At 42.5% G+C, this 27,941-nt stretch overlaps 1 protein-coding gene across 10 annotated transcripts; it reads left to right on the forward strand.

Annotated features, from left to right (window-relative positions):
* The first annotated feature begins 3 nt into the window (after positions 1–3).
* Positions 4–23,836, forward strand: MPHOSPH9 (M-phase phosphoprotein 9). Of its 10 annotated transcripts, XM_041410069.1 has the most exons (25): positions 339–604; positions 1,360–1,439; positions 2,615–2,747; positions 2,971–3,121; positions 4,340–4,429; positions 7,329–7,753; positions 7,995–8,118; positions 8,905–8,995; positions 10,213–10,334; positions 10,706–10,831; positions 11,598–12,034; positions 12,617–12,775; positions 13,717–13,804; positions 14,690–14,905; positions 15,734–15,781; positions 16,143–16,207; positions 16,639–16,740; positions 18,303–18,440; positions 18,587–18,762; positions 19,481–19,645; positions 19,963–20,083; positions 20,406–20,509; positions 21,324–21,514; positions 21,882–21,950; positions 22,855–23,836. In XM_041410069.1, exons 3-25 carry the CDS (start codon positions 2,641–2,643, stop codon positions 22,954–22,956), a joined length of 3,417 nt encoding a protein of 1,138 aa, XP_041266003.1. In that variant the 5' UTR covers positions 339–604; positions 1,360–1,439; positions 2,615–2,640; the 3' UTR covers positions 22,957–23,836. The 10 variants fall into 10 exon arrangements, 9 of the variants coding, with proteins under 9 accessions (XP_041266000.1, XP_041266005.1, XP_041266006.1 ...); XM_041410066.1 differs by lacking the exons at positions 339–604; positions 1,360–1,439 and adding an exon at positions 6–298; XM_041410072.1 differs by lacking the exons at positions 339–604; positions 1,360–1,439 and adding an exon at positions 7–298 and having other exon boundaries at positions 11,964–12,034.
* Positions 23,837–27,941: the final 4,105 nt, after the last annotated feature.

Raw genomic sequence — 27,941 nt, forward strand, 5'->3', positions numbered from 1 at the left:
ACTGCGCGAGAGGGGCGGGGATGGCGCTCGCCCCCCCAATCGGTTCTCTCGGGGAACGGCGCCGCGGCGCGCGCCAATCCGCTGGCGGCGGCGCGCGGACTTTGCCGCGCAGCGAATCAGCGCGGGAGGCGCGCGCTCGAGGCGGCCAATCACGGGGCCGGGCCCAGAGCGGAGCGCCCTCTACCCCCGTCCCCGCGTTCGAAACTCCCGGCCGGGCGGTGCAGGGCCGCGCCTGTTCGTCGCTTCACGGCCGCGGGAGGAGGAGGCTGCCGGGCGCCGGGGGCTCCCAGCGATGCGGGTATGAACCGAAAGAGCCCGCGGGCAGCCGGCGAGGGCAGCGCCGCCGCGCTTGGCCGGGCCCCCGCGCCCCATCCCGGAGCCGCGAGGCCGCTCCCAGCGCGCCGCCCCTTTCCCCGCAGATTGACGGGCGCTACAGCCAATCGGAGGCGGCGGCGCTGTCAACATCGCGGAGCGCGAGGAGCGGCCGCCCAATGACAGCGCCGGGGCGGGGCTTGGCCTGAGCGGGGCGGGGCTGCGGAGCCGCTGTGGGGCGCTGGTGAAGGGACGGGGCCGTGGAGCGGCCGCGCCGAGTGCGGGGTGACCTGTGAGGGGCCTGGGCACGGCGGGGCGAGCGCGGCGCCTGCGGGCGGACGGGGCGCACGCGGAGCCGGGGAGGGGGTTACGGACGCACGGGAGGCGGCCCCGACGGTGCGGACGTGGCGAGAGGGGTCCCTGCGGGGCCTGAGCCCTCGGGGCGGCCGCTGCAGCCCCGGACTCGTTGTGCCTTCTGGGGCTCCCTCAAGGTCCGTGGGCAGGTGGGGGCCTGGCGGCGGCGGGGACCGAGGCACCCTGTCAGCGCTGAGGGCTCGGAAGGAGTCGGGTCTGGCTCAGGAAGCGCTGCGGAACCTCACGGGCTGTGTCCGCGCTGGCGTTAGCATCCAGATCAGCGCCGATATTTCTGAGTTCAAAACGCCTCGCGGCTTGTTTTCCGCAGCCGTATAAGGACCGTGCTGGGCTGTGCCATCGATGGGTGACAGCGCTCCCGCAGCGCACTTACAGCTCGCTAATATATATATATATATTTTTAATCGAGAGCAGACTTCTAATGAGGTTATGAAACGAGCCTGTGTCACAGCTAAGTCCCACCCATTTGCTGTGCTGCTGAGATAGGCCACCCATGATTCCATCCTGGGCTTTCGGGGTGACTGATGCCGCCCCCATCCCCTGCTCCAGTCACTCTCCAGCCTCAGCTTGAGCTGTCGGCTTAGCAGCCTGATAACCTCCGAGTTTTGCGGGCTTCCGACCTCTAGAAAAAGAAGAAAGCTATGTTTTTTTTCTTCTTTTCTTTATCCCACGAAGCTCTGCCAGAGGGATGTGTGTGTCTGTGGTAACTTCCTTCCAATTCTGGCATTTTCAGCCCTACCCAGAGGAGATAGTGAGTGAGTACCCAGAAAACATTTCTGCTCAAGCCAAGCAGGCTCCAGTAAAACAGGAGAAAATAGGACAGTTGTCCATTAGTTTCCTTCTGGTGAAAATATTTTATATTTCTCAAAATATTAGAGACGTATCTCCAAGAACTTGCAAATAATGAAAACTTGAATCTGTAAAAGCCATCAGCCCACAAGCCCTGTAAAGAGGAGTTGTGCTTTGGAGGTGTTGTGCTTCTTTAAGGCAGCAGGAATTTATTCTTAGCATTATCAGACTACCAAGATGATATTTCTTAATGGCTCTTTTTGCTCTCCATCCATGAAATGATCATAAGGTTTTTCTACAGTGTTAGAACACAGGCTGAATTCACCAGGGTGTACAACATGCTGAAATAAGCCCTATGTAAGAACTGCTTAATTAATTATTTCAAGGGTTTTCTTCGTGAAAGTATGCAAACTGGAAGAGTATTTTAGTCTCTTTACAACCAGTCTGCTTTGAGTGCTGTAAGACTGTGGCCCAAGTATTGTGTATTTATTTATTTATGATGCTTTCAGTTAACCAGCTGCTGTTTTCAACCAATGTGGGATTCCTGTTTGACTCCTTTTTTTGTTGTTTTATTAGTTGGTCAGAAATGTAGCTCAATTTTTAAGCTTTCTGATTTAGTGTTGCTTAATAACAATGAAAAAAGTGATCTGTGAAAAAAGTAAGCCAAACATTACACCCAGAAATGGCAGAGTTGGTCGACCCCAGTCTAACTCAGTTGATCTCAGTTTTATTATTTTTGGTGAGTGTGTTTCTTCCAGTGAAGGTTCAGCTCTCCAGTCACAGCTAAATATGTTGGTAACAGGAGATTTCACACCTTGCACATGGCCTGTGGAGCCCCAGATTTAAGAAAAAGAACCAATCAGAGCCTGAGAACAGGGTTTTACCTGGAATGTTTTGTATTTCCAGCCCAGTGTGGATGTGTTGGGAATCCTTGGCCTTGTGGGAGGCCCAAGGCTGAGTGAGCAGCACCTTCTTGCAGGGATGGCACAGAAGGGAGGGAGCCTGGTTGGGGAATATTTGCACTTTCTGGGGTGGTTTGGCTGCAACAACTGTCTCTTCAGTTCCAATTCTGTTTTTTTTTTCACACAATAAAGTCAAATGCTTTTTTAAAGAGAGTGATGTTTATTCTCTCTGTTTTCAGGGTAATGTCTTACTTGGGACTAAGATATGGAAAACAGCAATGTGGTGAATTGTGTCCAAGAAACCCCTTTGTCCTTTGCAGACTCTGATGTCAGAAACACCCACAGCTCTGTCTGTGGCTTGAATTCTAACAGGTAACGTGCTGAAGGAACCACTAACAAATACTTTGATTATTTTGGTTCTGCTTAGTTAGCATGCCTTCACAGTAATATTGGTATTAGGGTGATATTTTTATTTCAGCATGATGAGAGTCCTAAATTGAGTGTGTAATTCTCTTCTGGCAGTCTGGCATATGCAGTGTATTGCTGCACACCTGACACAATAAATAATTGAGCTGTTTTCCTTGTGTTTCACTAGAAGTCCTTCATCCAATCCCAATGGAGTTTCTGGTTACTCAGGGAATACCAGGTCCTCATTAAAGCCTGGTTCTGTTGAGCTGCTTGCCTCCTTTATGCAAGATATCCAGAACATTGGACATGCTAACTCAGAGATTGTGAGGAACTGTGAGGTATTTGATATTAAATTTTGTTTTTAAAAAGTGGTATGAATGTATTTGCTTTGCATTTTGGAAGGCAAATCTAATGATACAATTCACAGCAAGGTCTGTGTTTATTCTTAATGATGGGACAGATCCTTTTACAATAAATGAACTAATCACCTGGCTGGATTTTACTGCAATTTTATTTTTGTGTTTTACAATAATTTGTCTTTATGCCTTGGTGTTTTATAAAATAATAGTATTATATTAATAATTTATATATATTATAATATAATATGGATCTGAACATTTTTTTCCAAAGTTACAGTAAAGATAGGAAGTTCTTGAACTGAAAAATTTAAACCATTAAAACTGTGTCACATCAAACTGGTCTGAAATAATCCTAGAAATTAGAAGGGTTTTTTTCTAAAAATGGTTCTGTTTTGCTTGATTTATTTATACAATCCATTTGTAAACGTGTAGGGGATTAGTTTGTTTCCAGATTTAAACCAATGCAAAAACAATTATATGGTTTTAATGAACTAATTCTCCCAAACACTTTTTGGAACGTTTTTTGTCCTTTTGTATTTTTAATTTTACGATTATTTTTAGTTATCATAAGGAGCATCAGTTTTGCACACCATGGGCTTCTTCTTGCAGATTTTTGAGCTCCCTGGCTGGGATCCATCCAAGTGTGTGTTGACAGATGCTTAATTTGGGTTCTCTTTAACACCTCCAGGAACAGAATATTGATGTCTGTGTCCCGTGTCCTGTGCTTCAAGCACCAGGCTCCATAACATAAAATAGTTTTTGAACATCAGATTTTGCCATGTTTCATGAATGCTGTGTATGTGATTTTTTAAAAAAAAAATTATCTCTTAGTTTCCATGACACAATTATGCATCATGGCCTTTAGCTGGAATGCTGAGGGGAAGAGTTTCTTAGTGAAGTGGATGGACAGAAGGGTGTTTAATTCTCAATTTTAGAATTGCCTACAATTAATGGAACTGGAATCAACCTTTCCAGAATTTGACTGTTCTTTGCTGGCAGCTGTTCCTACTTTTAGTTTCCATTGATTGGCATGGTGGGGGCTGAATGTACTGTGGGGTGGGCAACCACAGTGCTCTTACTCAACTTTGTATCATGTCAACACCCAGGGATGGCACTGCAAAGCTATTTGTAGCCAGAGAAAAAGGTAAGAGGTGCAATATTTCTGTGCTTTAATTATTTCACTTTGTGATTTAATAGACAAGGTGGATACAGCTGCTGAGACTGGTAGAAAAACAATGCCAGGAACAAATAAATGCCCAGCAAGAGCAGTTCCACCATCAAATCCAGGTAAGTAATGACTGTTCATGGAACTAGATAAAGCTGAATGATCTTTTTTCTCCCTCCAGTCCCATGCTCCTCCAAAACAATGCAGAGGGGCAGTTAATGGAAGTGGATGACTGGAGTGCTGTTTAAAGGAAGCATGTTTGAGACAGCCTTGGTTAATTAACAAAGTAACTGTTAGGAGCCATTTCAGGAGTGATTTGTGGATTATTTGTTTTCAGTTATTTTGTTTTCACGAACATTTGGTTCAGAATGCTCACCTGATAATGTGATTTTGTAGGTATGAGGTTTTTATTAACTGTTAGATGGTATAATTTCTAATTTTGAGACAATATAGCTTTCTTATAATTTAAAAAATATTATACAATTTATCATCCCCTCATCTAGAGAGTATATAGCCCAGGAAACCATCCCTGAACACCCATTTCACCTTCAGTTGAACAGTTTCCTTTCTGAGAATGAAAAATAACCCATGTGAAGATTCATATTTTTGCTGAACCCTGTTTTTCCATTAGAAGAAAAGCAATGTATTTGTATATATAACAGACAGTAAATACTGTAAATATATAATGCTTAATATCTTCATCATTTTGGTTGCTGTTTTTCCCTTCCCTTTCCTGATGCCCTCCACACTAGTAGTAATCAGCAGTTCCTGAACTGAATTACCAAGAGGTACTGTCCTTTTATCCTATCTCCTGTTTCTCCTGCCTCACCTCCCCACCCTCCCTCCCCCTTTCCATCTTGTTATTTTCCTGTTTCCTTACCCTTGCTTTTCCTTCCTCTTACTGTAGTGGTTTGATTCACTTGTTGCTGATCATAGTCTTTACTAATCCATTGTGTTGGCTTTGGTGGTTTTTGTCTTTTTTTTTAATAGGAAAGGCTACCTCTGGAAGAGCTGAGGGTGTGGTGTCAGCAGGGGCTTTCTCACTGCATGGGCTGCCACACTAAATACAAAATCAACAGCTAGAACTGAGCTATTTTATGCATTAAATAAAATAGATGGGGCTGTTCCAAACTTACCCTGGTGTGCCAGTGACCTAGTGAAAACACTGAAACACAGGCAGATCAACACATTCCAGTGAGAGTAATAAAAAGACACAATAATAATTATAATAATAATCTGCTTTTTGTGGTAGAAAAGCACAGACATAACTTTGAGATAAGGTTTGTTCCATGCTGGGTTTCAAGACCAACTGTATAAAAATCTCCATCCATATGAGAATAGGGATAAAAAAACCCTTGAGTTCCTTTTGGAATCAGTGGGCTCAGCCCTTGGCTTATGTGATCTATACAATAAAAGATAACTGTGCCAGGGACAAGCTGGATCATCCCAAGATCAGACTTTATCAAAGAGATTTTAAAAACAAAGTTACAATCCCAAAACTGTAGAAAGTACATCTTATTTTTCCCTTTTTTCTGTCTTATCTTGCAGTCTTTTGTGACTATGCAAAAAGAGGTAAAAATGCAATTTAATTGGAATAGGAGCCTTTCACTTTTCCTGCACAGGGTATTAATGACAAAGATTAAATGTCAGCAGTGAATCTGATCCTCTCTCCCCCCACTCCAGTTCTGTTCTTTCCCTCCTATTCTCCCTTCCCTGCCTTCCTGACAGTTGGATCACAGACTTAAAATACAAGTGGTTGCTGCAGTCATGATTGAAATCATTAGCAGAACATAAAACTTTGTAGTGGAAGGAAACTTCATCCCAAGTTTTTTGTTTATTTGTTATTTTTGGCAGGGAAAGGCTGAAGTGAAATTCAGCTGTTTGTTCTATTGCAAGTTAATAAAAAATCTGAGGCTTGATCCTGACTAGCATTACACGTAGGTTCCTCTGAAATTAAGTCTTCTTTTTTATTTCTTACTTGAGAGAATAAATCTTTTTTGTTCAATTTGTGCTCTCCAGTTGCTATTCACATGTGAGTAATGTACTGTAGTTCTGTGAAAAAACATGAGTTCCATGTTCTTAAAATTATTGCAAGTTTTTTCCTTCTTTCTTTCCTGAGGGAATTAGTTTGAAATATATTCTTGAAAACAATTCTGTGCTCTGTCCTGTCATGTGCAAGAGTTGTGTGCTCCTGCAGTTCAGTAATCTCAGTTGAACTCTGCAGAAGTCCTGGCCACAGGCACAAATGTGAAATCTCTTCACAGCCCTTGGCAAAAGCATTAATTATTTCTCAGAGCTGTTTCAGTATTGCCAATGCACAGCTGTAAAACTTAGAACTTCAAAAAATTACTTACCTAATATACTGAAATAAGTCTTGTAGACTAAAGAGTAAGTGACCTGTTAAGTAATGATCCAGTTTTGCGTTTGCTTCATTCCATCAGACACCAAAACAATCAAAAAGTAGAACTTTGTACCATGTGAACCTAACAGCAAAATATCTAAATTGGGTTTTTAAAGTCGAGTTTTATGCAATAATCTTGCAGAGGTACATTATTCCTATTCTCATGATAGAGTAATGGTTAATACTTCCATCAAAGCATCCTTGCAGTCTTTGAAAATGTATATCCAAGTGGAAAAGTGTTTCAGACTTAAATTTAGCCTGGATAGTTTGTATTTCTTGAGCTGGTTGGTCGGTAACTATAGTTCTGAGGGCAATTAGTGAATACATTCATGCATGTTTTTTACATGAATAAATGACTACTGAGACTCGTAATTCACTGCATGGAATTAAGGATTGTTCCCATGGACATTTTACTGTTATTTTTACTGTTTTATTTATATTTTACTGTTATGCACAGTATGTATTTATCTACTTTATGCATGAGATGTCTGCACATGAAAACCTGGAGTTACATGGAATAAATACTCTAAATCTCCCACTAACAACCCGAATGGAAGATGCATCTAAACAGGAATGTGATTTCTGATGGGAGTTTTGCCTTTTTTCCCCACCCCGTGCAGCTGATTCAGGATGAGATAAAGGAGCTGGTGAGTTTGCAGAGCAGCACCTGGGCCAGGAGCCGGGCCGTGCCCGCCCCGCTCAGCCACAGCTTCCCCTCGCTGCCGAGCCCCATGGGGATGTGCTCGGAGGCGTTTGAGGAGCAGGGGAGCCTGGTGAGCCAGCTGAGATCCGCCGAAGGGGAAGGCCAGCCCGAGGCCTCGGGGGTGCAGCAGGAATGTGCGGGCAGCGAGGCCTCCATGAACAGCGGCTACGGCTCCCTGTCCGCCTCGGAGCTGAGCCCGGGGCTGCGCGGCCCCGATCAAAGAGAGCTTGCAGCAAAAAAACCACAGGAAAATCGTTCACCGGGAAGGAGGGATAGCTTGGTTTTTCCCGCTGGGTTGGAACATAAAGCTGATGAAGATCATCAGTGTGGGAAAAAAGCCAGGTAAGTGATAAACTTTACAAATCTGGTCATTTATTATAGACAATCCCCGTTCAGTGAAAGTCTTTGGGGACAGGTCTGAAGTTGAATGGAGCCTCTGGATGTTCTGCTGCTTGATAGATAAATGTATTTATTTAGCATGATGTTTCTGAGTGATGCAGGTGTGCATCTCCAGTGTTTAGCTGTTGTAAATAAATTTAGGGGAAATATCTTAACATGTATGTGTGTGTTTCTTACCACCTAGTAAATCTTTAACATCATGGGCACAAAAGTTGAAACAAACCCAACCAAAAAGAGTAACTGCAGATGAAGTATGTGTGAACTCTATGCAAGAAAATGAGAGAGTGAAGAGATTACCACTTGAGAATGTAAGTGTCTTTTTATTTCATTATGTTTTTCTAATGCTATTCTTGTAACTGGTATTTTTTCAGAGTTACAGAATGTTCTCATTCAGTATATATATATGCTGAATATACTTTCATATTTTAAGCATTTGAGTTCCCATTCATATATTTAAAGTTCATGTGGGCAAAGTTTATTTCTTGGATCATCCCATACTTAGGCACAAAGCTATTTTGGCTTATTTTATTCATTATCTAATTTTTGTCTTAACACCTCCCTGGGTGGTACATGTTCTCTCCTTGTAGAGATAATGGCCACACTCTCAGCTGAGGCTTCAGGTCATGGTAATTTATTGTGCCCTGTAATTTTTGAAAGATCTTTGATTTCAGCTGGTGATGCTTCTTCTGGATTCTTTGTGTGTTAAGGCATTAACCAGTTTGCTCAGGACAAAAACACAGGCACATGTCTTAGGAAATATCAGTTTAATGATGTGGCTTAGCTTAGTTCCACTTTTGGCTGTGATTACCCTGAATATAAATTCTGTAGGTTTGGATCATGCTGTATAATTGTATTTAATCTTTTTGCTTAAAAAGACTCATAACATTTACATGCAATTTTAAACCTTATACCCTTACTTTTTTTTTTTTCCCTTGTCTTGTGATTTTCCTTCTGAATTTGTTTTTCCATTGTACTTTGCTTAAAAAAACTCATAACATTTACATGCAATTTTAAGCCTTATATCCTTACTTGTTTTTTTTTTCCCCTTGTCTTGTGATTTTCCTTCTGAATTTGTTTTTCCATTGTAATTTTAGACAAACCTTACTGATGCTGCTTTGCCACCATACACTTTTTACCTCAATCAACCCAAGGAAAGTCCAAATTCTGTAGTGTCAGAAGCTTCAGGTATAGTTCATTTCTTGTACTTAAATTCCCTTTCTTTTAAATTCTCATTTTTAAAACTCATACTGGAATGCATCTCTGATAACTTCAGGGAGTTGAGGAGGATTTAAGCACTGACAAGCTTTGCTATGGCATTAATTCTGCTTTTTGCTCCTGTTTTCAAACTGATGGCAGCTCCTGTGTACTGCTGCTGGCAGATGTAGGACATGCAGCAGTTGGGATTTTTTTCCAAATTTCTCAGCATTTTAAAGCTGAACTTTATGTTTAAAACTGTTTCATAATGGAATTAATGTTAATATCATGGTAGGGTGTGATGCATTAGCATCAGTGGTGTGGTAATTAGAGGAGTTCATGGTAATAGAATCAGAATTCCTTTAAGCCAAGGGCATGATTCTATGATTGTGTAAATAGACAAGAACAGAATAATGCAGTGTGTAACCTGGTGATTCTTTAATTCTGGGGGGAGGGTTGGTTTTTTGTGTTTTGGTGAGGTTTGGTTTTGTGGTTTTGGGGGTGTATGTGAGGGGTGGTTGGTGGTAAATTTGCATGGGTTTGGGGGTTGTGGTTATTGGGTTTTTTATCAAAGCCACACAACTAATTAATGTATTTTGATCATAACAGGGTGGATTCATTTCAGTAACAAACAGGGGCACAGAGATGCAGCTCTGCAAACTGTGTATAATTATTGCTTCTTCACAAGCCACTGAGAGAGGGACACATTTAAGAGATTGGAGTGGGATTGAGGCTGTGTCTGTTCCTCTTGTGCCATCCCTCTTAGCCCTGGTAGTTTGTCTTTGCATGCTGCAGAGTGCTGCACAAACTGAGGAGTTTGTAATATCAGGGGCTGCCTGGGATTATTCCTTGGCTGGTACCAGTTTTAAGTGCTATACTGGAATCATTAGAAATGTAAGTTCATGGTAAATGAGGATTTGCCCCTTGAACACCAAATCTGTGTGATTTAACTGATTTATAGCTTTTCTCCCTGGTGCTATATGGTGTGAGACTGATTATGTTGCCTGTGCTTTGCATTGAGATTTTTGTAACTCTGGCCTGGTAACAAATGCTCTAATGACATCCTTAAGCACTAAATGCAAATAACTAATATACTATTTTTGTTGCTGACAAAATAACATTTTACTAATGGGTTTTGGATTCCTGTTCTATAGCTGCCAGCTTGAAATCTGTAGAATTAATTTTCTTTTGGTATTTTTTCTCATCAGGACTTTCATACTGGAAATTAGATGAAAAGGAGATGTATCACACTTTACCAGAGAATTTCAGAAGTGAGTTGCCTGATGTTTTCTCCAAAAGTACCACCAGTACAAAAGTACCACCAGTTCAGGTAAACTTTGTACATGTTTAAAAGTTGTAATGTAGTTGCTTTTTTGTCTTTGCTGTTTGCCTGTGATGGAGAGAACTCTTTTGTTATCTCAGTCTCTCCATACCCTGGCTCTTCATTATTCCTGCACCCCACTAACCTCACTTGGAATTTACTGACCTTTTGTCATTCAAAAGAAGCTGTGTATAGATGAGAAGTGACCAACAAATATGTTAAAGGTGTATATGCCTTGATAAAAACCCTTTTTTATCTTGAATAAAGCTGTGTGTTCTGAGCTGCTTTATTAGCTAAACTCACCCCAGAACTTGCTTATCTCTGTTGGGGGTGGAGGATTGTGTTCAGAAAAAGTAATGTAGCAATTTTACCTGTTGAAGTTGTCTTCTGCTGATGAAGGGAAGTTGTCATCACTGAAGGAGATTTATCATAAAAGACAAAGGGAAAACAAGCAGATGCCAGACCAGAGCTTTATGCCTTCTTCCCAGCCAAGTCACCCACCAGAGGTAACATTAATTTCTTTACATCACGGAGCAGTTGAGGCTGTGTTGGGCTGGTTTCACACGGCTTGGCCCCTGCTGCCACCTCCAGAGTTATGCTGGAACAGCACTTTGAGCAGCTTGGGAAAGGATCCAGCTTGGAGGAACCTCTAAGAACAGCCTGAGCAGAGAAGCACCTTTGCTGCACAACCTTGAGGATGCCGCAGGGACGGATCCGCTGCTGCTGGGGCTGCAGCTGCTGAGCTGCACCTGGAGCTGCAGTGGCAGGGTTTTCCTGCAAGACAAGTTTGTTCCACCCATGGAACAGAACAGGCACAGGTTGTGGAAATGATTCTTTCTCATATCTTTTTTTTAATAGCTCTCAGTCCTGTATATAACCCAGTAATGGTGGCTGCTGTGTGACTGTATTGTTTAGGTAATTGATGAAGTGCTTTTGTAACCCTGCAAGGTTATTGTTTCAACACACAAACAGACATCCTAGTCTTTCAGGTTGCATAACTGAAATTTCAGAGGTTTTCTACAAAGCTATAGATCTTGGATATGTCCTTTATTAATGGAAACTTAGAAAGCCAAGTTGCAATTATTGGAAATGTGTATTGTCATTTCAGTGTTGCAGGTGCCTTCATTTTGTTTGTCACTTCCAAATGATTGTAATAATATTCAGTATAATACTTGCAGTATGTTGTATGGTTTGCTGTTGTCTTGGGATAAATTTTGTTCTTGTAAATGGAATTAAATCACAGCTTTTTTAGCATTGTAACTTATTTCCCAGATCTTGACGTTGGACCCAACCCTGCATATGAAGCCAGGCCAGCAGAACCAGGGACTCTGTTTTTTCAGGACTCCTGCAGACTCTGCTCCCTTTTCTCCAGACTCTATGGCAGAGCCCGGATTTCCAAGTCATTGTGACACAGACTCTTTTTCACAGACAAGTCATTCATCTCAGTTAGATGATTCTCCAACACCCCCTGCCAGCAGCAGAGCTGTGCACTTGGACCTGTGGAGAAATCACCCATTCCAGGGTGAAAACAGGGCCAGCTCTCCCTTCCCAGTGGCTTACAGGGATGCTGACAATGATAATTCTGTCAACACTGAGGAGGAAGAAATACTGACTCTAACTCCATCTTCTGTTACTCAGTGTGCTGACAGCAGTTTGCCAGATTACAGCCTTTCAGTGGCATCTCTTGAAGATCCCGTGGTAATGTCAAAGTAAGTGATTTTTTTCTGTTTTAAAAGTCAGAAGTTTGGTACTTTCATGAAAGGAATGAAACAACAGTAGTGAGCCAAACAAAATATGTGAGTTCTCTTGGTCATGTCTCTTTACAAATAAAAATAAAAATACATGCTTCCCTCATAGGCTGTGTGAGGAAGTTCACTTAGGCAGAGAATTTCAAATTTTTTGGAGGGGTTATTTTCCTCTTTAGAAACAAATGTGGAGAAGCACAGAATTTACTGTGTTTAGGTAAAATAAATATCCTCCATGCACTGTTGAAGCTCTGATGATTTGCACTGGACTATCATACAGGGCATTTATTCCATGTATGAGGGCTTGTAAAAAAGTAAATTGTTATTTTGTGTTTGTATATATTATTTGTATATAATAATCATAATATTTACCTCTATTAATGTGATGACAAAGCTGTCTTTGCTTTAGGTTGAATGCAAATAGAGTTTTGTAAGAGACATGTATATGCTGAGTTCATTATGTGCAAATGAATCCAGAATCCACAAATGAATCCACATGGTCATGTGGATGGCTGGAATTTTCTAAAATTCTTATATTGAAAATAGGATTAGGCAGAACCTGAGGGAAAAACACGCCCGACACATCGCTGATCTACGAGCTTACTATGACTCTGAGATCCAGAGCTTGAAACAGCAGCTGGAGTGCAGCCAGAGAACTGCTGCATCTGAGGAGCTGAAGAAAATCAATCAAAGCCTTGCTGACAGGTACTGTTTGTCCTTCTTGTCTTTCTCTTTATGTGGTGCTCTGTATATTTTAAAGACCGAGTATCCTTGTTGGGAATATCTTGAACAGTTTATGTCCCTCTTCAGTTCTGAAGATTTCATGCATCTGTGATACTAATATTTCCCTCTTAAGTATAAATTTTGCATTATTTCATGCAGTTGCTAAGTTGTGGCTGCCCCATCCCTGGTTAAGGGGTTGGTCAGGGCCCTGAGCTGCCTCATCTTGTGGAGGATGTCCCTGCTCTTGGCAGAGGGGCTGGAGCTGGATGAGCTTTAAGGTCCCTTCCAACTCAAAACTATTCCATGTTTCTGTGAAGATCAGTTCACTGTTGTTAGACAGTAAATGTGGTGTTTGGACCAAAGTTCTTGTTTGACCTGTTTTTTTCTGGAGCCAGTGCAAGCTTTCCTCAGGACTGGCTGGCAGGCAGAGGTGGTCTCAGCAATTTGTAATGGAATGATTTGTGTTGGGAAGATTCTGCTTTCCTGTCATGCTGGTGAACATCATCCTCCTGTACCTTCCCTGTCACAACCACAGGTGGCACAGGACAAGTCCTGAGTTCATTGGTGCCTTTACCCTGGAGTCTGTGTGCCCCAGCTGTGCCCTCCATTACTTACAGCTTGAGTGTTTGCTGTACAGAGAATATTGATGTGATTTCTGTAGAATTATTGCCAGTTAAAACACATATTGCAAATTTAGACAGCTGAAACACTGCACAAAATTTGTGTGTTCCCAGTTTCCTTCTCATCCCAGGCCACCACAGCCCTTCTGAGCAGAGACTGCTGGGGCTGAAAAATGTGGGAGGAGATCACAGGCGGGGCACCAAAAGTTGTGGGGATGCTTGAGGAGGGAAAAAAGGCTACAAAATGTAGGTTTATTATTTGAAAATTTCAAGAGATTGGTGTAATGTCTGTGTTCTAAGTAGGTGTGACCAGTTAGATTCAGCTCTGAATGAAGCAAGTGCTCACATAAAAGCCCTTGAAAATAAGAATAATCAGCTAGAAAAGCAAGTGGTAAGTATATGTTCTTAAATCAAGTTGCTTTTTAAGTAAAAGGGTAAAATAATGAACTTTTTCATTAATGAGCTGGTCAGTCTTTCCATACTTCTCTTTTGTTCTTAACCTTTCAAACTTTCCCTTAATAAATAACATCAGCCCACATGTTGCACAGTGACTTTCCTACCTGACTTTCTTAGGATTCCCTACTTGAGCCATCATCACTGTTGCTCATGAACTTTTTTCCAGGTTAGCAGGGATCAAATGAAGTCTAAGAGTGAAATACTGTGATGTCTTTATCACGTTCCTCTTTAAATTTTCTTAATTTATTTATTTTGTTTTAATTACTTTCTTATCAGATCATGATTAAAAAAATCTCACTTATGCTGGGGCAAAAATACTGTCTTTAAGTATAGCTGCAGTTTTTCTAGCTAGGCCAGACCTGTTTGCTTGTGCATAAATTAATGCATAGCTGCATTAATTATTAGTCAAATTAATTAATTATTAGTCAATTAATTATTATTAGTCAAAAACCAGGACACTTGGTCATGACAGTTGAACTTTGTCATCAGAGTTAGACACCTGCAGAGACTAATCCCACCTTCTTTCTGCATTTTTCTGTGCTGGGAAATAAAGCAGTTGGATGGATTGGAGGCTTCACCTCTAGATATTTAAAATCCTGTGACATAAATACATTTTGGGTGGGTTTAGTCTTCATTTTTATTCTTTCCAAGTCAAAGAAATGAGCAAAAATCTTGTTTAGTTCACGTACATGTATACCCTTGTTTTCTGTGCAGGCGATTTTAACATAATTCTTTGAAATAAAAATAATCTTAGAAATAAATAACCTGTTAAGGAATAAGAACGTTTCCAACACTCTGAGGGATGTTTTGTGTCCTGCAGGCAGACTGGAGGGAGCGTTTCTATGCCCTCAGTGACAATTCCAAAGCCCTGCAGGAGCGGCTCGAGGAGATGCGCGCGAGCCACAAGGAGAAGGACAACACCATCAGCCGCCTGCAGTCCAGGCTCAGGGAGCTGGAGGAGGCTTTTGAGAAGGCTTACAAGTTATCTGACAACAAAAACACAAGGCTCCAGGAAGAAAACAAAATGTTTCAAAATGTGAGTAAGAAAATGGATTGTGATGTTGGCAGGGGGACGACAGCAAGTCCCGGGTGTGAAAAATACTCTGAGCTTACAACTGGGAAGTCTTAAGGCACAACAAGAAGACAGAAATTCCTCAGCTGGCTCCTTGCTAGGCTGGGTGTTGGAGGGAAATGTGGACCTAAAAGATACTTTAAAATTATTTAAGGCAACAAGTGTATACTTGATGAGGTAACCCTTGCAAAAGTCTGTCTCGAGAATTGTATTACTCTAAGTTGAAGGTATTACATGAAATCATTTTAGAAAGTAATTTTTCCTCTCTTAAGTTTGTTGGAGATGGACTAAACTTTTCATACCTCATCCCAACTTGCTAAAAATGTTCATTGTGTATGATTTTTAGACTGAATCTAAGGAATTACTCCTCTGATTCTTTAGGAAGAGCTTTATGGAATGTTTAAATGGACTGGCAGAATGGGTATTAGCTGGAATTACGTATTATCATTCTCATTCTTTTTTACAATTGAAATTTCAAAAGACCAATTCACTTTTAAAGTCTCTGAGGAATCCTACTGGTTCATTCATTCAGTTTCTTTAGAGACAAATAATGTGAAAATTAGAAAGACATTCTGTAAGTAGCTCTGTCTCCTCTTGTCCTGCCTATAACTTTTTGTTCCAATTGGAAGATGATAAGAAGAACTTAACAAATACTATTAAAGTACATTTTGTATCCCCTGTAGTGCTTCTGCATGTGTTAGCCAAGCTGTTGAGATGATTTTACAGCAGCCAACAAAACTGTTAATTGACTGTGGTCTCACTGTGGGTTGGTGTTCTTTTGTTTTGTTTTAGCTTTTAGGAGAATACGAATCCCTTGGAAAAGAACATGAAAGAGTAAAGGTAGGCACACAGTGGATAATTAAAAACCCAAACATGCAAACTTTGTGATAATATTCCATGGAATTAGCTGAATTAACTTAAATGTTTTGAAAAAGCTCAAACAGAAAGATCCATATTTATCTTTACTGATAACTTTCTCTTCAGAGTCCTGGAGGGAAAGGGAAGGAAACTGGAATCTGTTATTTTCCAGTCATAGGCAGCAAAAATACTGCAAAGTCAAAGCTGAAGAAATTTAATGGACCCTTTGAAGTAGGAAGGTGTAATTGATGTGTTGTTTACAAGACTGATGTGGAGTTACTTGGGTTTTATTTAATGCACTTCTGTAGTTTCTGGGCTTCTTACATTTTTCTTTGTGTCGTAGGATACATTAAATACTACTGAAAACAAATTACTTGATGCAAACACAGAGATTTCTGATTTGAAAAGGTAACTGTGAAACTTACTATTGTTTTAACAATATGAAATACAAACTGTGGGCTAAATGTCTACTCCCAGAGTGTGAAGGCTGTAGATCTTTCAAGTTTAATCACATTTTATGAAGCATTTCATTTTGCTTCATGCTGCTGGTACAAACTAAAAATCTCATTAATTTAGGATATGCATTTTTTTTCTACTTCCTCTGCTTCCACAGCAGCGTTGCCTGGTGCTGTCTTTCTGGCCAGATTACCTGATTTAACTTCAAATTGAAATACATATTTATATCCATATTTAGGCAGAGATGCATAGACAGAAATGCAGCAGTTGCTCTTGTTCTCCTGCTTCATCCAGAAAAATCTGAATAAAAATGGGCAAAACTCTTAAGAAATATGATGTTTCTTTTATGCCATTTAAATCATCTCCTAATGCATCTTTTTAAGGACAATTTTAAAACTTGAAGCTCAGCTCAAGCAGGTGGAACATGAAAATGCACTGAAACTTCGCCATATAAGTGAAAATCGTTTAAGAACCCCTTGTGCCAAGTAAGTGAACATTCAGACATGAAAACAATGTGTTCTAGAATAACTTTTAGCATGTTTTGGCTAAAAATGGGTCAAGATGAGGTCAGTCCATGGGCTGAACTGGATTAAACACATGTGATGTAATGCAGAGATTGGATGTGCCAAGAAATAATTAAACCCAACTGAATACTCTGGCTGATGCATCTCTGGCTTGGCCAGCTGTCCCTGCTCTTCCCAAATGAGTGTTTGCTAGGTCTCAACTGCTCAGCTGAATTCCCATACTCCACAAAGATCTTGGAATACAAACTCATAGTCCAGTTAGGCATTGGAGGTTTTTCCTTGTGTGTCATTGGTTTGAAAGGCTGATTCCTGCTCAGTGTGGTTCTAAATATCATTTGTACAGGTAACCTGAGAGTAGAGGGGAAGTTCAGTTAGAATGGACACTCTGCTTTGAGTTGGGATTTATGTTAAAGAAATTCAAGTTGATCTGTGCACTGGTTTTGTTTGTTTGAGGGTTTTTTATCACGTTTGAAAGGCCTCAAAAGCTTTGTCCCCCTCTGGTTTTTGTTACTCAGTTATGGCCTGTTCAGTGTCTCTCCCATTTCAGCAGTGATGCTGTGGAGCCCAAAATGACAATTAATGTGATTTGGGGATGTCCATTTGGATGCATTGAACAGGAGTATCTTGGGGAGATTTGAATTTTGATGATTACAAAGACAGAAATAATTTATGTATTAATATATTAAAGGGACAGATTTCTGTTTAGAGCTCTTTTTAATATTGATGAACCAGACCCCAACCATGATCAGAAGAAAGGAAGGGCTGGACATGGCAGACCATGTTCATCAGGGAGGGGGATGTTAGAGCCAATATGGATTTAGAAGTTAATCTGTCCCTAACTGATCCCAGAGGCTCAAGGAAAGCCTCATTCCAATTGAATGCCCAGCAGGATGGATTTATAGAATAGTGCCTATAGTTCATAGCTTGGGTAAACAAGTCCCTTTTTTCCTAATTATCTGCTTTCCTGTGTATAGAAATCACATTTTTCTTTTGATATCTCAAGATAATGATCTACTAATTAATACTTATTAGTTGATATTTGTCACTCTCAGGATATCAATGCTGGCTTTTTCTTGGTTTTTTCTTTTTCTTTTTTTTTTTATTTTTCTAATAATTGTTGTCCAAAGGAAAGCTGGGATCAGATGCTCTGAACTACTGCAGTAATCTCCACCAAATGTTTTCGTTTAATTAGTTGAGATCTACTTGCAACCCAAACCTGGGTCTGAGTAAGCAGCATTAAATTACAGGAAGATCTTTGTGGAGCTCTGCATTCTGAGCATATTGTGTAATTTAGACTGAAACCTCAACATATGGCTTTTTTTCCCCCCCCAGATATTCTATTTTTACCTTACAAGCATGTTTCAAAAAGCAGATACTTTTTCCACAGTATTTACAAGTTCATTGTATATTTGTTTACTGGAATAAATTTTAGGTTTTTCTTAAAAAACAAAACAGAAACAAACATAAACCCCTCTGCCAAACTCCAAAGCCTTTAATAATTTTGAAGCTTTTTATTCCCACAGCAAGTTGGGAACTCCTGATGTCAGCAGGCGAAAGTGGTTGATACCAGGAGCTGAATATTCCATCTTCACTGGGCAGCCTTTGGAGGGCCAGGAAAGCCCCAAAGACAACAGGCTGGAAGAAACCTATATTCCTTCTAGGTGAGTTGGTTTCTGAAACTAAACTAAAATCTGAACTAAATTTTGCCATGGTTTTTGTTTATTCTGTTCATGTTTGGGTTTATGAAATGAAATAAAATAAAAAACTTGATTTTTTTTTTTCCTTCCACCACCTCACACTCTTTAAGGCACCATTCTCCTCCTGAGAAAGACTCCTCACAGGAAGACTCTTCAACCAACACAATAGAAAAGAAAGAAAATGAGATATCAGAAGCACCAATTATAAAAGCCTTTAAAGAACTTGAAGAAGGAAAAATTGTTAAAGATTGGGGTACACAGACAGAAAAAGAAGATGCACCAGCTAGTAACTCTTATTTTTATATTCCTGAATGTGTCTTTACTGGCTGTTCTCTGTTTGCATGTCTTTTGGCTTTGGTATTCTCAGCATTCAAATCCACCAGGCTTCAGTGGTGGGATAAAAACAGTTTTGGCATGCAAACTTGTGGGGCTCTCCTAAGAAAATTCAAAGTTAGATATCTTAGTGATTTGTTTAGAATAGAGGGGAATGCAGAGGTTGTTGTTAGGTCTCAAGCTGAAAAGTAGTTAATGTCCCCTTTTCTAAGAATATCTCAGTATTTATAAACAGTTAATGGAGTCCTAACAAAGCTCTGGCTGCTGTACATCCATTTCAGTTTCCCTGGTGTTGTATGGGAATGGAATTGAGGAAGCTGAACTGCCCTGAGCTGTTGTAACAATTCTGATTTAGAGAAAATGCTGAGTCTTTCTTGAAATCTTGTATTCTGGGCCTCAGGCAAGTCCTTCAGCCTTTCCCAAAATATGCTTTTGTCCTGATTTCCACTGTTTCTCTACCAAGCAGTGTTACTCAGCATAATTTCATCCTCACACACTGCAAAGATCTTTTTTCCTGAGTTAAACTGTTCTGTGGGTAGGGAGAGAGACTTGAGCAAAACAGCACAAATAACACTGATGTGAGGGAGAAAAAGCTCAGTTCAGGGGAATATTTGTGAATTCTTGTGTTGGAAAAGATGGATTAATAGAACAATTTTTTTTCTTTTAATTAGAGCCATCAACTCGACGTCAGACTGTTGGGTTTGTTGAACCTTCTGTGGCTGCAAACCGATCTCCAGAGAAGGGGAGAGACCAGCACAGACCCAAACGCTTCAGCTCCCCCTCTGGCCAGAGGTCATCGTCCCTTCCTCCTGCAAACAGGAAATCCAGCACTCCCAGTCAGTGCTTTTCTCAGCTTTGCTTTGTGTCACTCAAACAGCAGAATCAAATCATGAAAGGCTGCTCTAGAAGATGGAAAAATAGGGGCAGGGTTTTTGCATTGTTCTGGCAGTCTGAAAAAAGTCATGCCTGTAATCACAGAATATGTGAGGGTTCTAAGTTTATTTTCATTTTTGCATGTTGTGATGCACTTCTCATCTAGTTTAGATAAACATGTAGACAGCTTTGAAGAGCATTCTTTTAAGCTGTAAGCACATGAGTGGGAGGTACTGCACTGGGGAGTTTGAGGTAGATAAACATACTTTGTCTTTTGCAGCAAGAAGAGAGATAATGTTGGCACCAGTGTCTGTGACATACAGCCCAAAACGATCTCCAAAGGAAAACCTCTCTCCTGGATTTAGCCATTTGCTCAGCAGAAGTGAAAACACAGTGACAAGGTAGGAGTCTGGTGAACACAGTTGTGTTCTGATCATTTTTACAGCAGCAGAGGATGTTTATTCAGGCTTAATGCTGCTGTTTCTTGTTCATTAAATGTCCTCAAAAATGAGTTGTGAAGATTTCTGAATATAAAGCTAAGTTGTGTTTTTAAAATCTGGCCAGGAAAATCTAGAATGATTGAACAGGATTTAGAAGACTTAGAGTCTTCTTCTAAAAAAAATTAAATTGTTTATTCAACCAAAAGGTGAAAAAGTAGAAAACAATGTATTGCTTGATACATGACTTCTAACAAGTAATTGCTGTGTGTTTCCTGCTCTGTAGATTTGATATACTTCTAGATGACCTGGAAACTGGTGCTACTTCTACTTTACAGCACAATAATCCAAGGAAAAGGCTCCAGTTTCACTCACTAGATGATGTAGAAGGTAATCTGTCAAAGTGGAGGGAAAATGTTCTTTATTTTTGTACCACCATTCTTTCCACAGTGCTAGAGCTGTTTAACTAGAAAGCTGACTCCTTACTCTGTGAAGTCCAACTTTTAAAAATCCTCTAAAAGTTGCCTTATTCCTGTAGACAGAGAAATCCTGTTCATACAGTATTTTATGTGTATGTCTGTGTGCACAAACACAGTGGAACAAGAAAAATAATGAAATTGAGAAAGGAGGGCAGTACATTTCCCTGTGCTTAACTCAGTTATCCAATGCATATCTCAGTGAGGTCTGTATTAAGATGTACACACTGAGTCTTACTAATAAAATCCTATTACTAAACACTGCATTATGGACAGCAAAGAGTAACTAATAAAACCAGTTGTTTCACATTTTTTGAAATGATTGATCTTTTCTCCCTTCTGTAGTTTCTGTCACAATGTTCTGCTTTTTGGTTTTATCCATGCTCTTATTTAGACTGGTGTTTGCATGACAACCAGTCAGCTTGGTGATATTTGGAAATGTACCAGTAAAAGTAATTCCTAATTAGTACAACACAGGAATCTGGTTGTTAACCAAAAAATATGCTGTGTTTGAAAGATCCCTTGAAAGATGACCCATACAAATGTTTTGCATTCCTTTGGGAAGCTGTTCATGGCAAGGACTGAGGCTTTGCTCATCCCTCTCCTTGGTTCATGCACTGCCAAAACCACGCTCCTTGTGCTGCCATTAGTTTTTTTTTTGTCTGTCCTATGTAACAATTTCCCAGATAATTACAGAACAAATAAAAAGATCCCTGTTCTGTTGATAGGAAGGCAGCATTCAGGTGCCACACACAGCTCCAGTAATGGAATGAAGAAAGCAGCAGCTTGGGAGGAGAGGAACCAGAGACACGAGGCAGTGCAATCACCTTGTGAGGAAGACTTCAAGTACACAGCAAGGATTCCAACTCTGGCTGAAACAGAGAGGCTTTTTGATGAGCTGACTCACGAAAAGCAACAGGCAAAGATTATTTTTGTTTTCAAGTTGTGAAAAATAGTAATTGTTCTATGAGAAGTGAGGGATGGAGCCGTTTATCCATGGAATGCGTGGCTGAAATCCATCCACAGCTTCAGTGTCACTTCAGGAATGTGCCATTATCCTTCCCTGCTCTACTTGCAGTCCTTCCCTGTCCCCAAATTCATTAAAGGAGAGTCACTGTAACAAACACAGTGTGGGTGGGGGTTGGCACAGCATTATGGTGTTAAAGAGCAAAACTCTCCATGTAGCTGTAATCCATACACCTCACCTCTCCTTCTGTAAGAGGAGTTAGGAAGGCTCATATTGGCTCTTGAAACTAATTTACAGCTGAAGTGTTTTCTGTTATTAGATTGAGGCTGCCCTGAGCCGAATCCCTTGTTCTGGTGGAAGAATGACCTTGCAAGCAAGACTAAATCAGGTGAAAAAGCTTCTCTGTATTACTGTTCTCTTCTGTTCTTCCACAACTGAGAATACATAATGTAGAGGAAAGATCCTCTAGGTAGTGAGTGTGATTACTGTGGGAATTTTTATATTGGTTTTTATGTTAGGGTTTTTATATTGTTTAATATCTTCTATTTTTTGTACATGGGATGCATTTTGCCAAATTACTGGAAGAATAGTCTGTTCTTGTGCTAAAACTGAGAGGGAGATAAAGGCAGTGCATTAACAAAATGCAGTGACTATGAAATAGATCCCTGAAGCTGCAGAGAGGATGTTGTGCTGTAGGAGAAATTGAAAAGTTAGTTTTAGTTTGGTTGGGCTTTGTCTCCTTGAAAGTACAAAGTAAGAAGGTTAAAATAACTGGTTTTTAGGTGAAATACAGGAAGCTTTCTATGGAAAACTCTGCAGACTCTTTTAATAAAAACAAGTCTCAAAGTTGTCTTTTAGAGGTCTCTGCAAAGCCTTCAACTTCAGCATTTCCTGAATTGTAATATCAGGGTGCATTATCAGTTTATCAATTTGAAATTAAAAGTGCATTCCAGTAAATCAGTACTGCCACACACTACAGTGATCAGCTGTTTCCTAGATATGCCCAGTATTCCTAAATATGCCTAATATTCCTAACTATCAGCCTGTCCTAATTCATGTCAGGTTTCTCTTGTGGAGTTTTGTAAGTCACATGTTAAAAAAGCCAAAAAATACAGAAAAATAACATGACAAGTTTGTAGGTCTGGTTTTTGGGTGGCAACAATGCACCTAAGGCCCCAAAAAGGATACCAGCAATATAGGAATGATAGCAGTTTCCTAATTTTAGAAGGATAATTTGATTTCTTAATATGTCATTAATACTTTTTGTTCTTTCTTTTAACTCCTCCTTTTAGGAAGCCCTGGAAGATCGTTTGGAAACAATTAACAGAGATTTGGGGTTGATACGAATGACTCTGAAGAGGTTTCATGTTTTGAGAACCTCTGCAAATCTTTGACAGTTCTCTCTCGACTGCAAATATACTTTTTTTTTTGCACTAATATATAACGATGCACTCAGTAAATGCAAATTGTTTTGTATTTTTATAAACCCTCAAAAGTAGTTTTGCAACCATGTTACCCTTTACAAACAGCAATATTTTGTACTTCAAACAGCCACCTCTATTTTAAATGTATTTTGTTACACCTGAGAAATCAATGTTTATCCTGTATTGTAATATTTTTAGAAATATCAATTATTTTTAAATAGTGATATACAATTTATAATAAGAAACTAAAAGGCAGCTTGTTTTCAGAAAAAAATGGTAGTGTTACCCTTTTGCACTTGGTTTTCCTCCACCATTTTATAAATATTTATGGTGTGATGTAAATATTAGCCAAGAGGAGATTTTTGGACTTTAATACAAAAAGCAACATGAGTTACCTGTGTTAAAGAGAACCACTGTTCTGTGGTAAATCCTTTTAATTTAAACCTTTATCATGGATGTTTCTCACTGGGACAGAACTGTGAGCAATACTTGCACTGTGGCTGGCTGGGGCAGGAAAATCCTTCTCTGCTGGATGTCATGTCCCCCAGCAGTCACAGTGAGGAGTATTTTGATACTGTGAGTACCAGGATTCACCTGGCAGCAGCCTCCTGCCTCCCAGTGAACAACTCACCTCCAGGACTGGAACTCCTTACCTGAAGTTACTGGTTCCATGTGCCAGCCTGGGTTTTGTGCCAGTGTTCTGTTCGTGTGCATTTCATGTATTTGTGAACATAAATTAATTTTTCTTGGTGAAAAAAAATACATATTTGCCAGTTGATATATTGTTGCATTACTGTCCAACATTGATATTTTGGTTTGTATTTTAATATTAAATAAATGTTTAATTAGATTCTTTCCTCCTGCCCAAGTACAGTAATAGGCTCTGGGATATTACATCAGAGATAATGTAGGTTTTAATCATATTGTGTGTTTCAAATTCTGTCCTTGTTCAAGATGTTTAGCCACCAATGATGTGATTACAGGGCCAGAATAGCTGTCATAAAGGAAGCTTGAGAAGGTCTGATTCTAAAATTAGAGTGCTGTGGTTCAAGATATTTGATGAAGAATTGTCCAACCCATGCATGATCTTTTCAAAAATTCTGTAGTTTTTGCAATCCCTTCTACCCTGTGGGACTTCCAGTGCAAAATCAGAGCTGGGGAGAAGTCAAGGATGGGAGTTTCTCATTCTCTCCTTTACTCTAAAATGCAGAAATTGGGTTTGAATGGTTGGAGAGGACTTACTCCAATGTATTTCCAGTCTCCACAAAGAGATGTACAATTCTGATGGCATTCCGTCTTCTCACTGGTAATTTTTACTTAGAGGGCTGGAGGGGGGGAAAAATAATCTTTACTTCCCTGTATAACTCTTTTCAGCTGCAGTTTTCCCACTATTCTTTTATTAACAGGTACAATTTTAAAGCATTCTTCAGAAATATCAGTCAGCCAGCAGGGTTTTTCCAAGGAATCCATCACGGGAAAAATTCATGAGTCCAGTAATGGTCTTGTTTTCTTTCATCAGTGCTACAGCAAAACCAAAGAATTTTCCTGACAGACATTAGAGGCAAGAAGGTAAATCAGCTCAGCTCTTTCAGTGCCTCTCCTTGTACCCTCCCTTCATCTCCACTTCATTCTCTCCAGCACTATTCATATTCATGGACTCTTTTTTATTACATCCAGAAAACTGAATTGTGAGTCAGAATTTATTTTTTAATCAAAAGTCTTCCTCCATCTGTTGGAGCTCTTTAGGCTATTTCTGTTCTATTATAACACTGAAAGGGGGGAAAAAGTGTTGCTTTGAGTAAACTTCTAGGCCAACCTTCTCGAGTGTCTGTGTGACCTGTTCAGTGTGGTGCCTTTGGCCTGATTCATCAGAGGGGCAGAGAGGCTCTGCAGTTCCAGATTAAATCAGTGGGAGGCCTGAATGCTCAGTGCTCCTGAAAATCAGACCCGAAGCACCAAAAACTGGGACACAGGGAGTGTTCACTGCCTGCTGGCCCTGCCCTTTGCTGGACGTTGTCCTTTTGTTTTTAATCCCCTTTCAACTTCCTCTTAACACCAGAAAATTGCCTTGTTCTTTCTTTGAGGACACATAAGGATTTCCAGATAACCAGAGAGGCTTTTGCTTCCTTTGTGGAGGACTTTAGTCATCTTCCTCTTGTGTTCTCACCTGACACCTCCCAGCTATGTTGGTGTTTATCGCCTTTCCAGATCTGCAAGGTCCTGCCTGGAGCCCCAGGCTCTCCTCTGCCCCAGTCTGCCCTTGCAAGACACTCCCAAGCATAGTTTTCTCTGTGACAATAAATATTTCAGCTCCTCCAGCTCTGAGATTTAAACTTCGGAAAATAAAATTTCTGTTTGTTCACATCTCTAGAAAGCAAATTTAAAAAGTTGTAGCTTTGATAGGTGTAGGCATAATCTACCTTGCACAAAGCTGAAACGTGGACCACAACTTAGTGTGGCAGTGCAGGGAGCAGTAAAAAACAAACTGCGAGCACTTCGCCTCTGCAGAGAGGGAAGGAGCGCCGGGATGATGGATCCTGAATGAAAAACAACCGCAGGAAATTTACAAAGCTTTAAAAGGCCACGGTAAATTTCATCGCACGGTCTTTTCCTGAGGTTTCTGCATAAAACGATCGCCGAACTTTTTGCGATTTTTATTCTTTCCCACTGAGCTTTTCAGAGAGTAAAGCTCGAGGAGCCACCAGCGCTGCTCCGGGGGCAGTGAGGGCACGGCGCGGGCTGGGGCTCGGGGAGCGCCGTTACCCTCGCTGCGGGCACCGCTACCGGCAGCGAGCGGGCGAACGAGCCCGGCGCGGAGGAAGGCGGTACCAGCCCGGGGATCCCCGCACCATCCGCTGGATCTTTCCCGGCTCTTTCCCGGCTCTTTCCCCGGTACCGCCGCGCCTTCCCCTCACGGCGGGGCGGTCCCGCTGCCCCGCGCTCCTCACCGCGGCCGCCAGGCGGCGCCCCCGCCCCGCCCGCTCGGCTGAGGGAGCGCGGAGCGGCGCGGGGAAGGAAGTGGCGGCTCCCGGTGCTGCCGGTGCGCGGGGCTCGGCTCGCTCGGCAAGCGGATAAATCCGCGCGGCCGCCGTGCCACGGCAGGGCGAGGGCAGTGCCGGTGCGGGGCTCTTCGCCTTGCCCGCTCTCTCCTCCCCCGCAGCTGCGGCGGCCCGCCCTGAGGGCGGGCGGGGGGCGGCGGGGCGAGCACCAGCACCTGGCGGCCCCCGGGCCGGCCCGGCAGTGCCTCGGCGGGGGCGGGAACCGCTGCGGGCCTGAGGGGGGCTGAGCAGGGGTGGCCGGGCCCTCGGGGCGGCTGCGGCTCCGCGGAGGGGCCGGTGCGGCGCGGGGGCCCCTCCCGGGACCGCGGAACGGCCCCCGCGGGCCGCGGTGGGTCCCGGCCGGCACCTGGAGGGTACCGCGGCCTGAGCGGGGCCGGGCTGTCCGTCCTCCCACGGGATGCGGCGGTAAAAGTTTCCCGATGGAGCAGTCGGTGACCGGGAGGGCCCCGCGGCCATAGCAGCGCCCGGCACCGCACGCCAGGGACGCGGGACCGCAGCCCCGCGCTGCCCGGCTCCGGCGTGTGGCACGGCCGGTGCCGGGCTCTCCCTGCGCTGGCGGGCTGCGGGCGGCAGGCACCGCTCCGTGCCCGCGGGGACAACCGGGGACGAGCGGACAGACGGACAGAGCACCCTGCCCGCCGGCTCGCGGCACCCGGAGCGTTCGGGGCGGTCATGGCTCGGGGTCGGAGCCAGCCCCCGGGAGGGCTCCGTCCTGGGCCCCTTCCTCGGGTACCGCATCTCCGAGCCTTGAATTTCACCGAATTGGGTTCTGGCAGAAGCCCCCGGTGGAGGTTTTGCCGTGCGGTGGCCTCGGACGGGGCCAGGCCGTGGGGAGGGGCTGCCCGGGGGTGCCTCCATCGCTGTGGGAGAAGAGGGTGAGACCCGCAGCAGCCTCAAAGAATAAATGCCGGTGACTGATCATAGCTGCGGGACAGCCCTGTGGGCTGTCGGGGCTCGAGACCCCTGTGTGTCAGGGCACTGCTGGGTGGTGACTGGGAGCTGGCCGCGCTCCTCGGGCAGTGCTTTTCTTTGCGGGAGTGGGAGGAAGCGATTCTTCCCTTTGGAAAGAGCAGAATGGCCATTCCTTAGCTGGATGATGGGCTGCAAGAGGAGATTGTTTCTGCTGGGCCCGGCTGTCCTTTCTCCTGGCCTCCCCACCCCTTGACAGAAGGAGTCCTGCCTGGTGTTCCCAAACAACCCGGGGCTCCATCCTGGAGCGTGCTGCTGCTCCATGGCTACAGTGTGAACAGCTCCAGCTTTTTGCCCAGCTGTGGGAGGATTAAATCCCTTCCTTCACGTCCTCTCCAGCTTCTCCTGTTCCACTGGAGGAGCAGAAGCACAGAGTGCACTGAGGTGCTCAGCCTGGGGCTGGGAGCATCATTCAGGGAGCCCCTCAGAGGAGCACCCTGCTCAGTCAGCTACACAAGTCAGTCCTGTCACATTTCACGTTTAAATGCCATGACTGAGGTGAAGTTTACTTAAACTGTGTGTTTAAGGAAAAAAAAAGTTTCTTCGTGTGTTGGTACCTGCTCTAAAGTGAGAGCTTGCATCTTTGTGTTCTGTGCGTCTGGAAGCTGCTAAGTGGAAATTTGATGTCAGGAAGCGTCTCCAGTCTTTGAAGACATAATCCGTGAGTGCTCAGCTCTGAACAGGAAAGTGGACATAGATCAGCCTTTGTGGACATCAGAACTTGAATGGGCGGATGTTTGAGTGCATGTGAGAGTATCAGTGGCTGTAGGACTCCTCATCCCCCCCATGGCACCGATTCCTGTTCCGTGCCCACATCTTTTTGCTCGTGCTGTATTTTTATCGCCTGGTTTATTTTTGTCGTGACTGCTTTGTGCTCCGGGTAACACAAGACGACTGGCTGCCTTTCAGAGTTCAGCACTGGCTTCT

Source organism: Onychostruthus taczanowskii, unplaced genomic scaffold, assembly GCF_017590055.1.
Source record: "Onychostruthus taczanowskii isolate IOZ18803 unplaced genomic scaffold, ASM1759005v1 scaffold32, whole genome shotgun sequence".
NCBI classification, from domain to species: Eukaryota; Metazoa; Chordata; class Aves; order Passeriformes; family Passeridae; genus Onychostruthus; species Onychostruthus taczanowskii.

What these genes read in the sequence shown, in the direction of transcription:
- MPHOSPH9 (XM_041410066.1), top strand. Translation starts at nt 2,641, where the DNA reads ATGGAAAACAGCAATGTGGTGAATTGTGTCCAAGAAACCCCTTTGTCC. An exon ending in AATCAAAGCCTTGCTGACAG is followed by an intron (nt 12,776 to 13,716) that starts GTACTGTTTGTC and finishes TGTTCTAAGTAG; the next exon opens with GTGTGACCAGTTAGATTCAG. An exon ending in CTCACTAGATGATGTAGAAG is followed by an intron (nt 20,510 to 21,323) that starts GTAATCTGTCAA and finishes TTCTGTTGATAG; the next exon opens with GAAGGCAGCATTCAGGTGCC.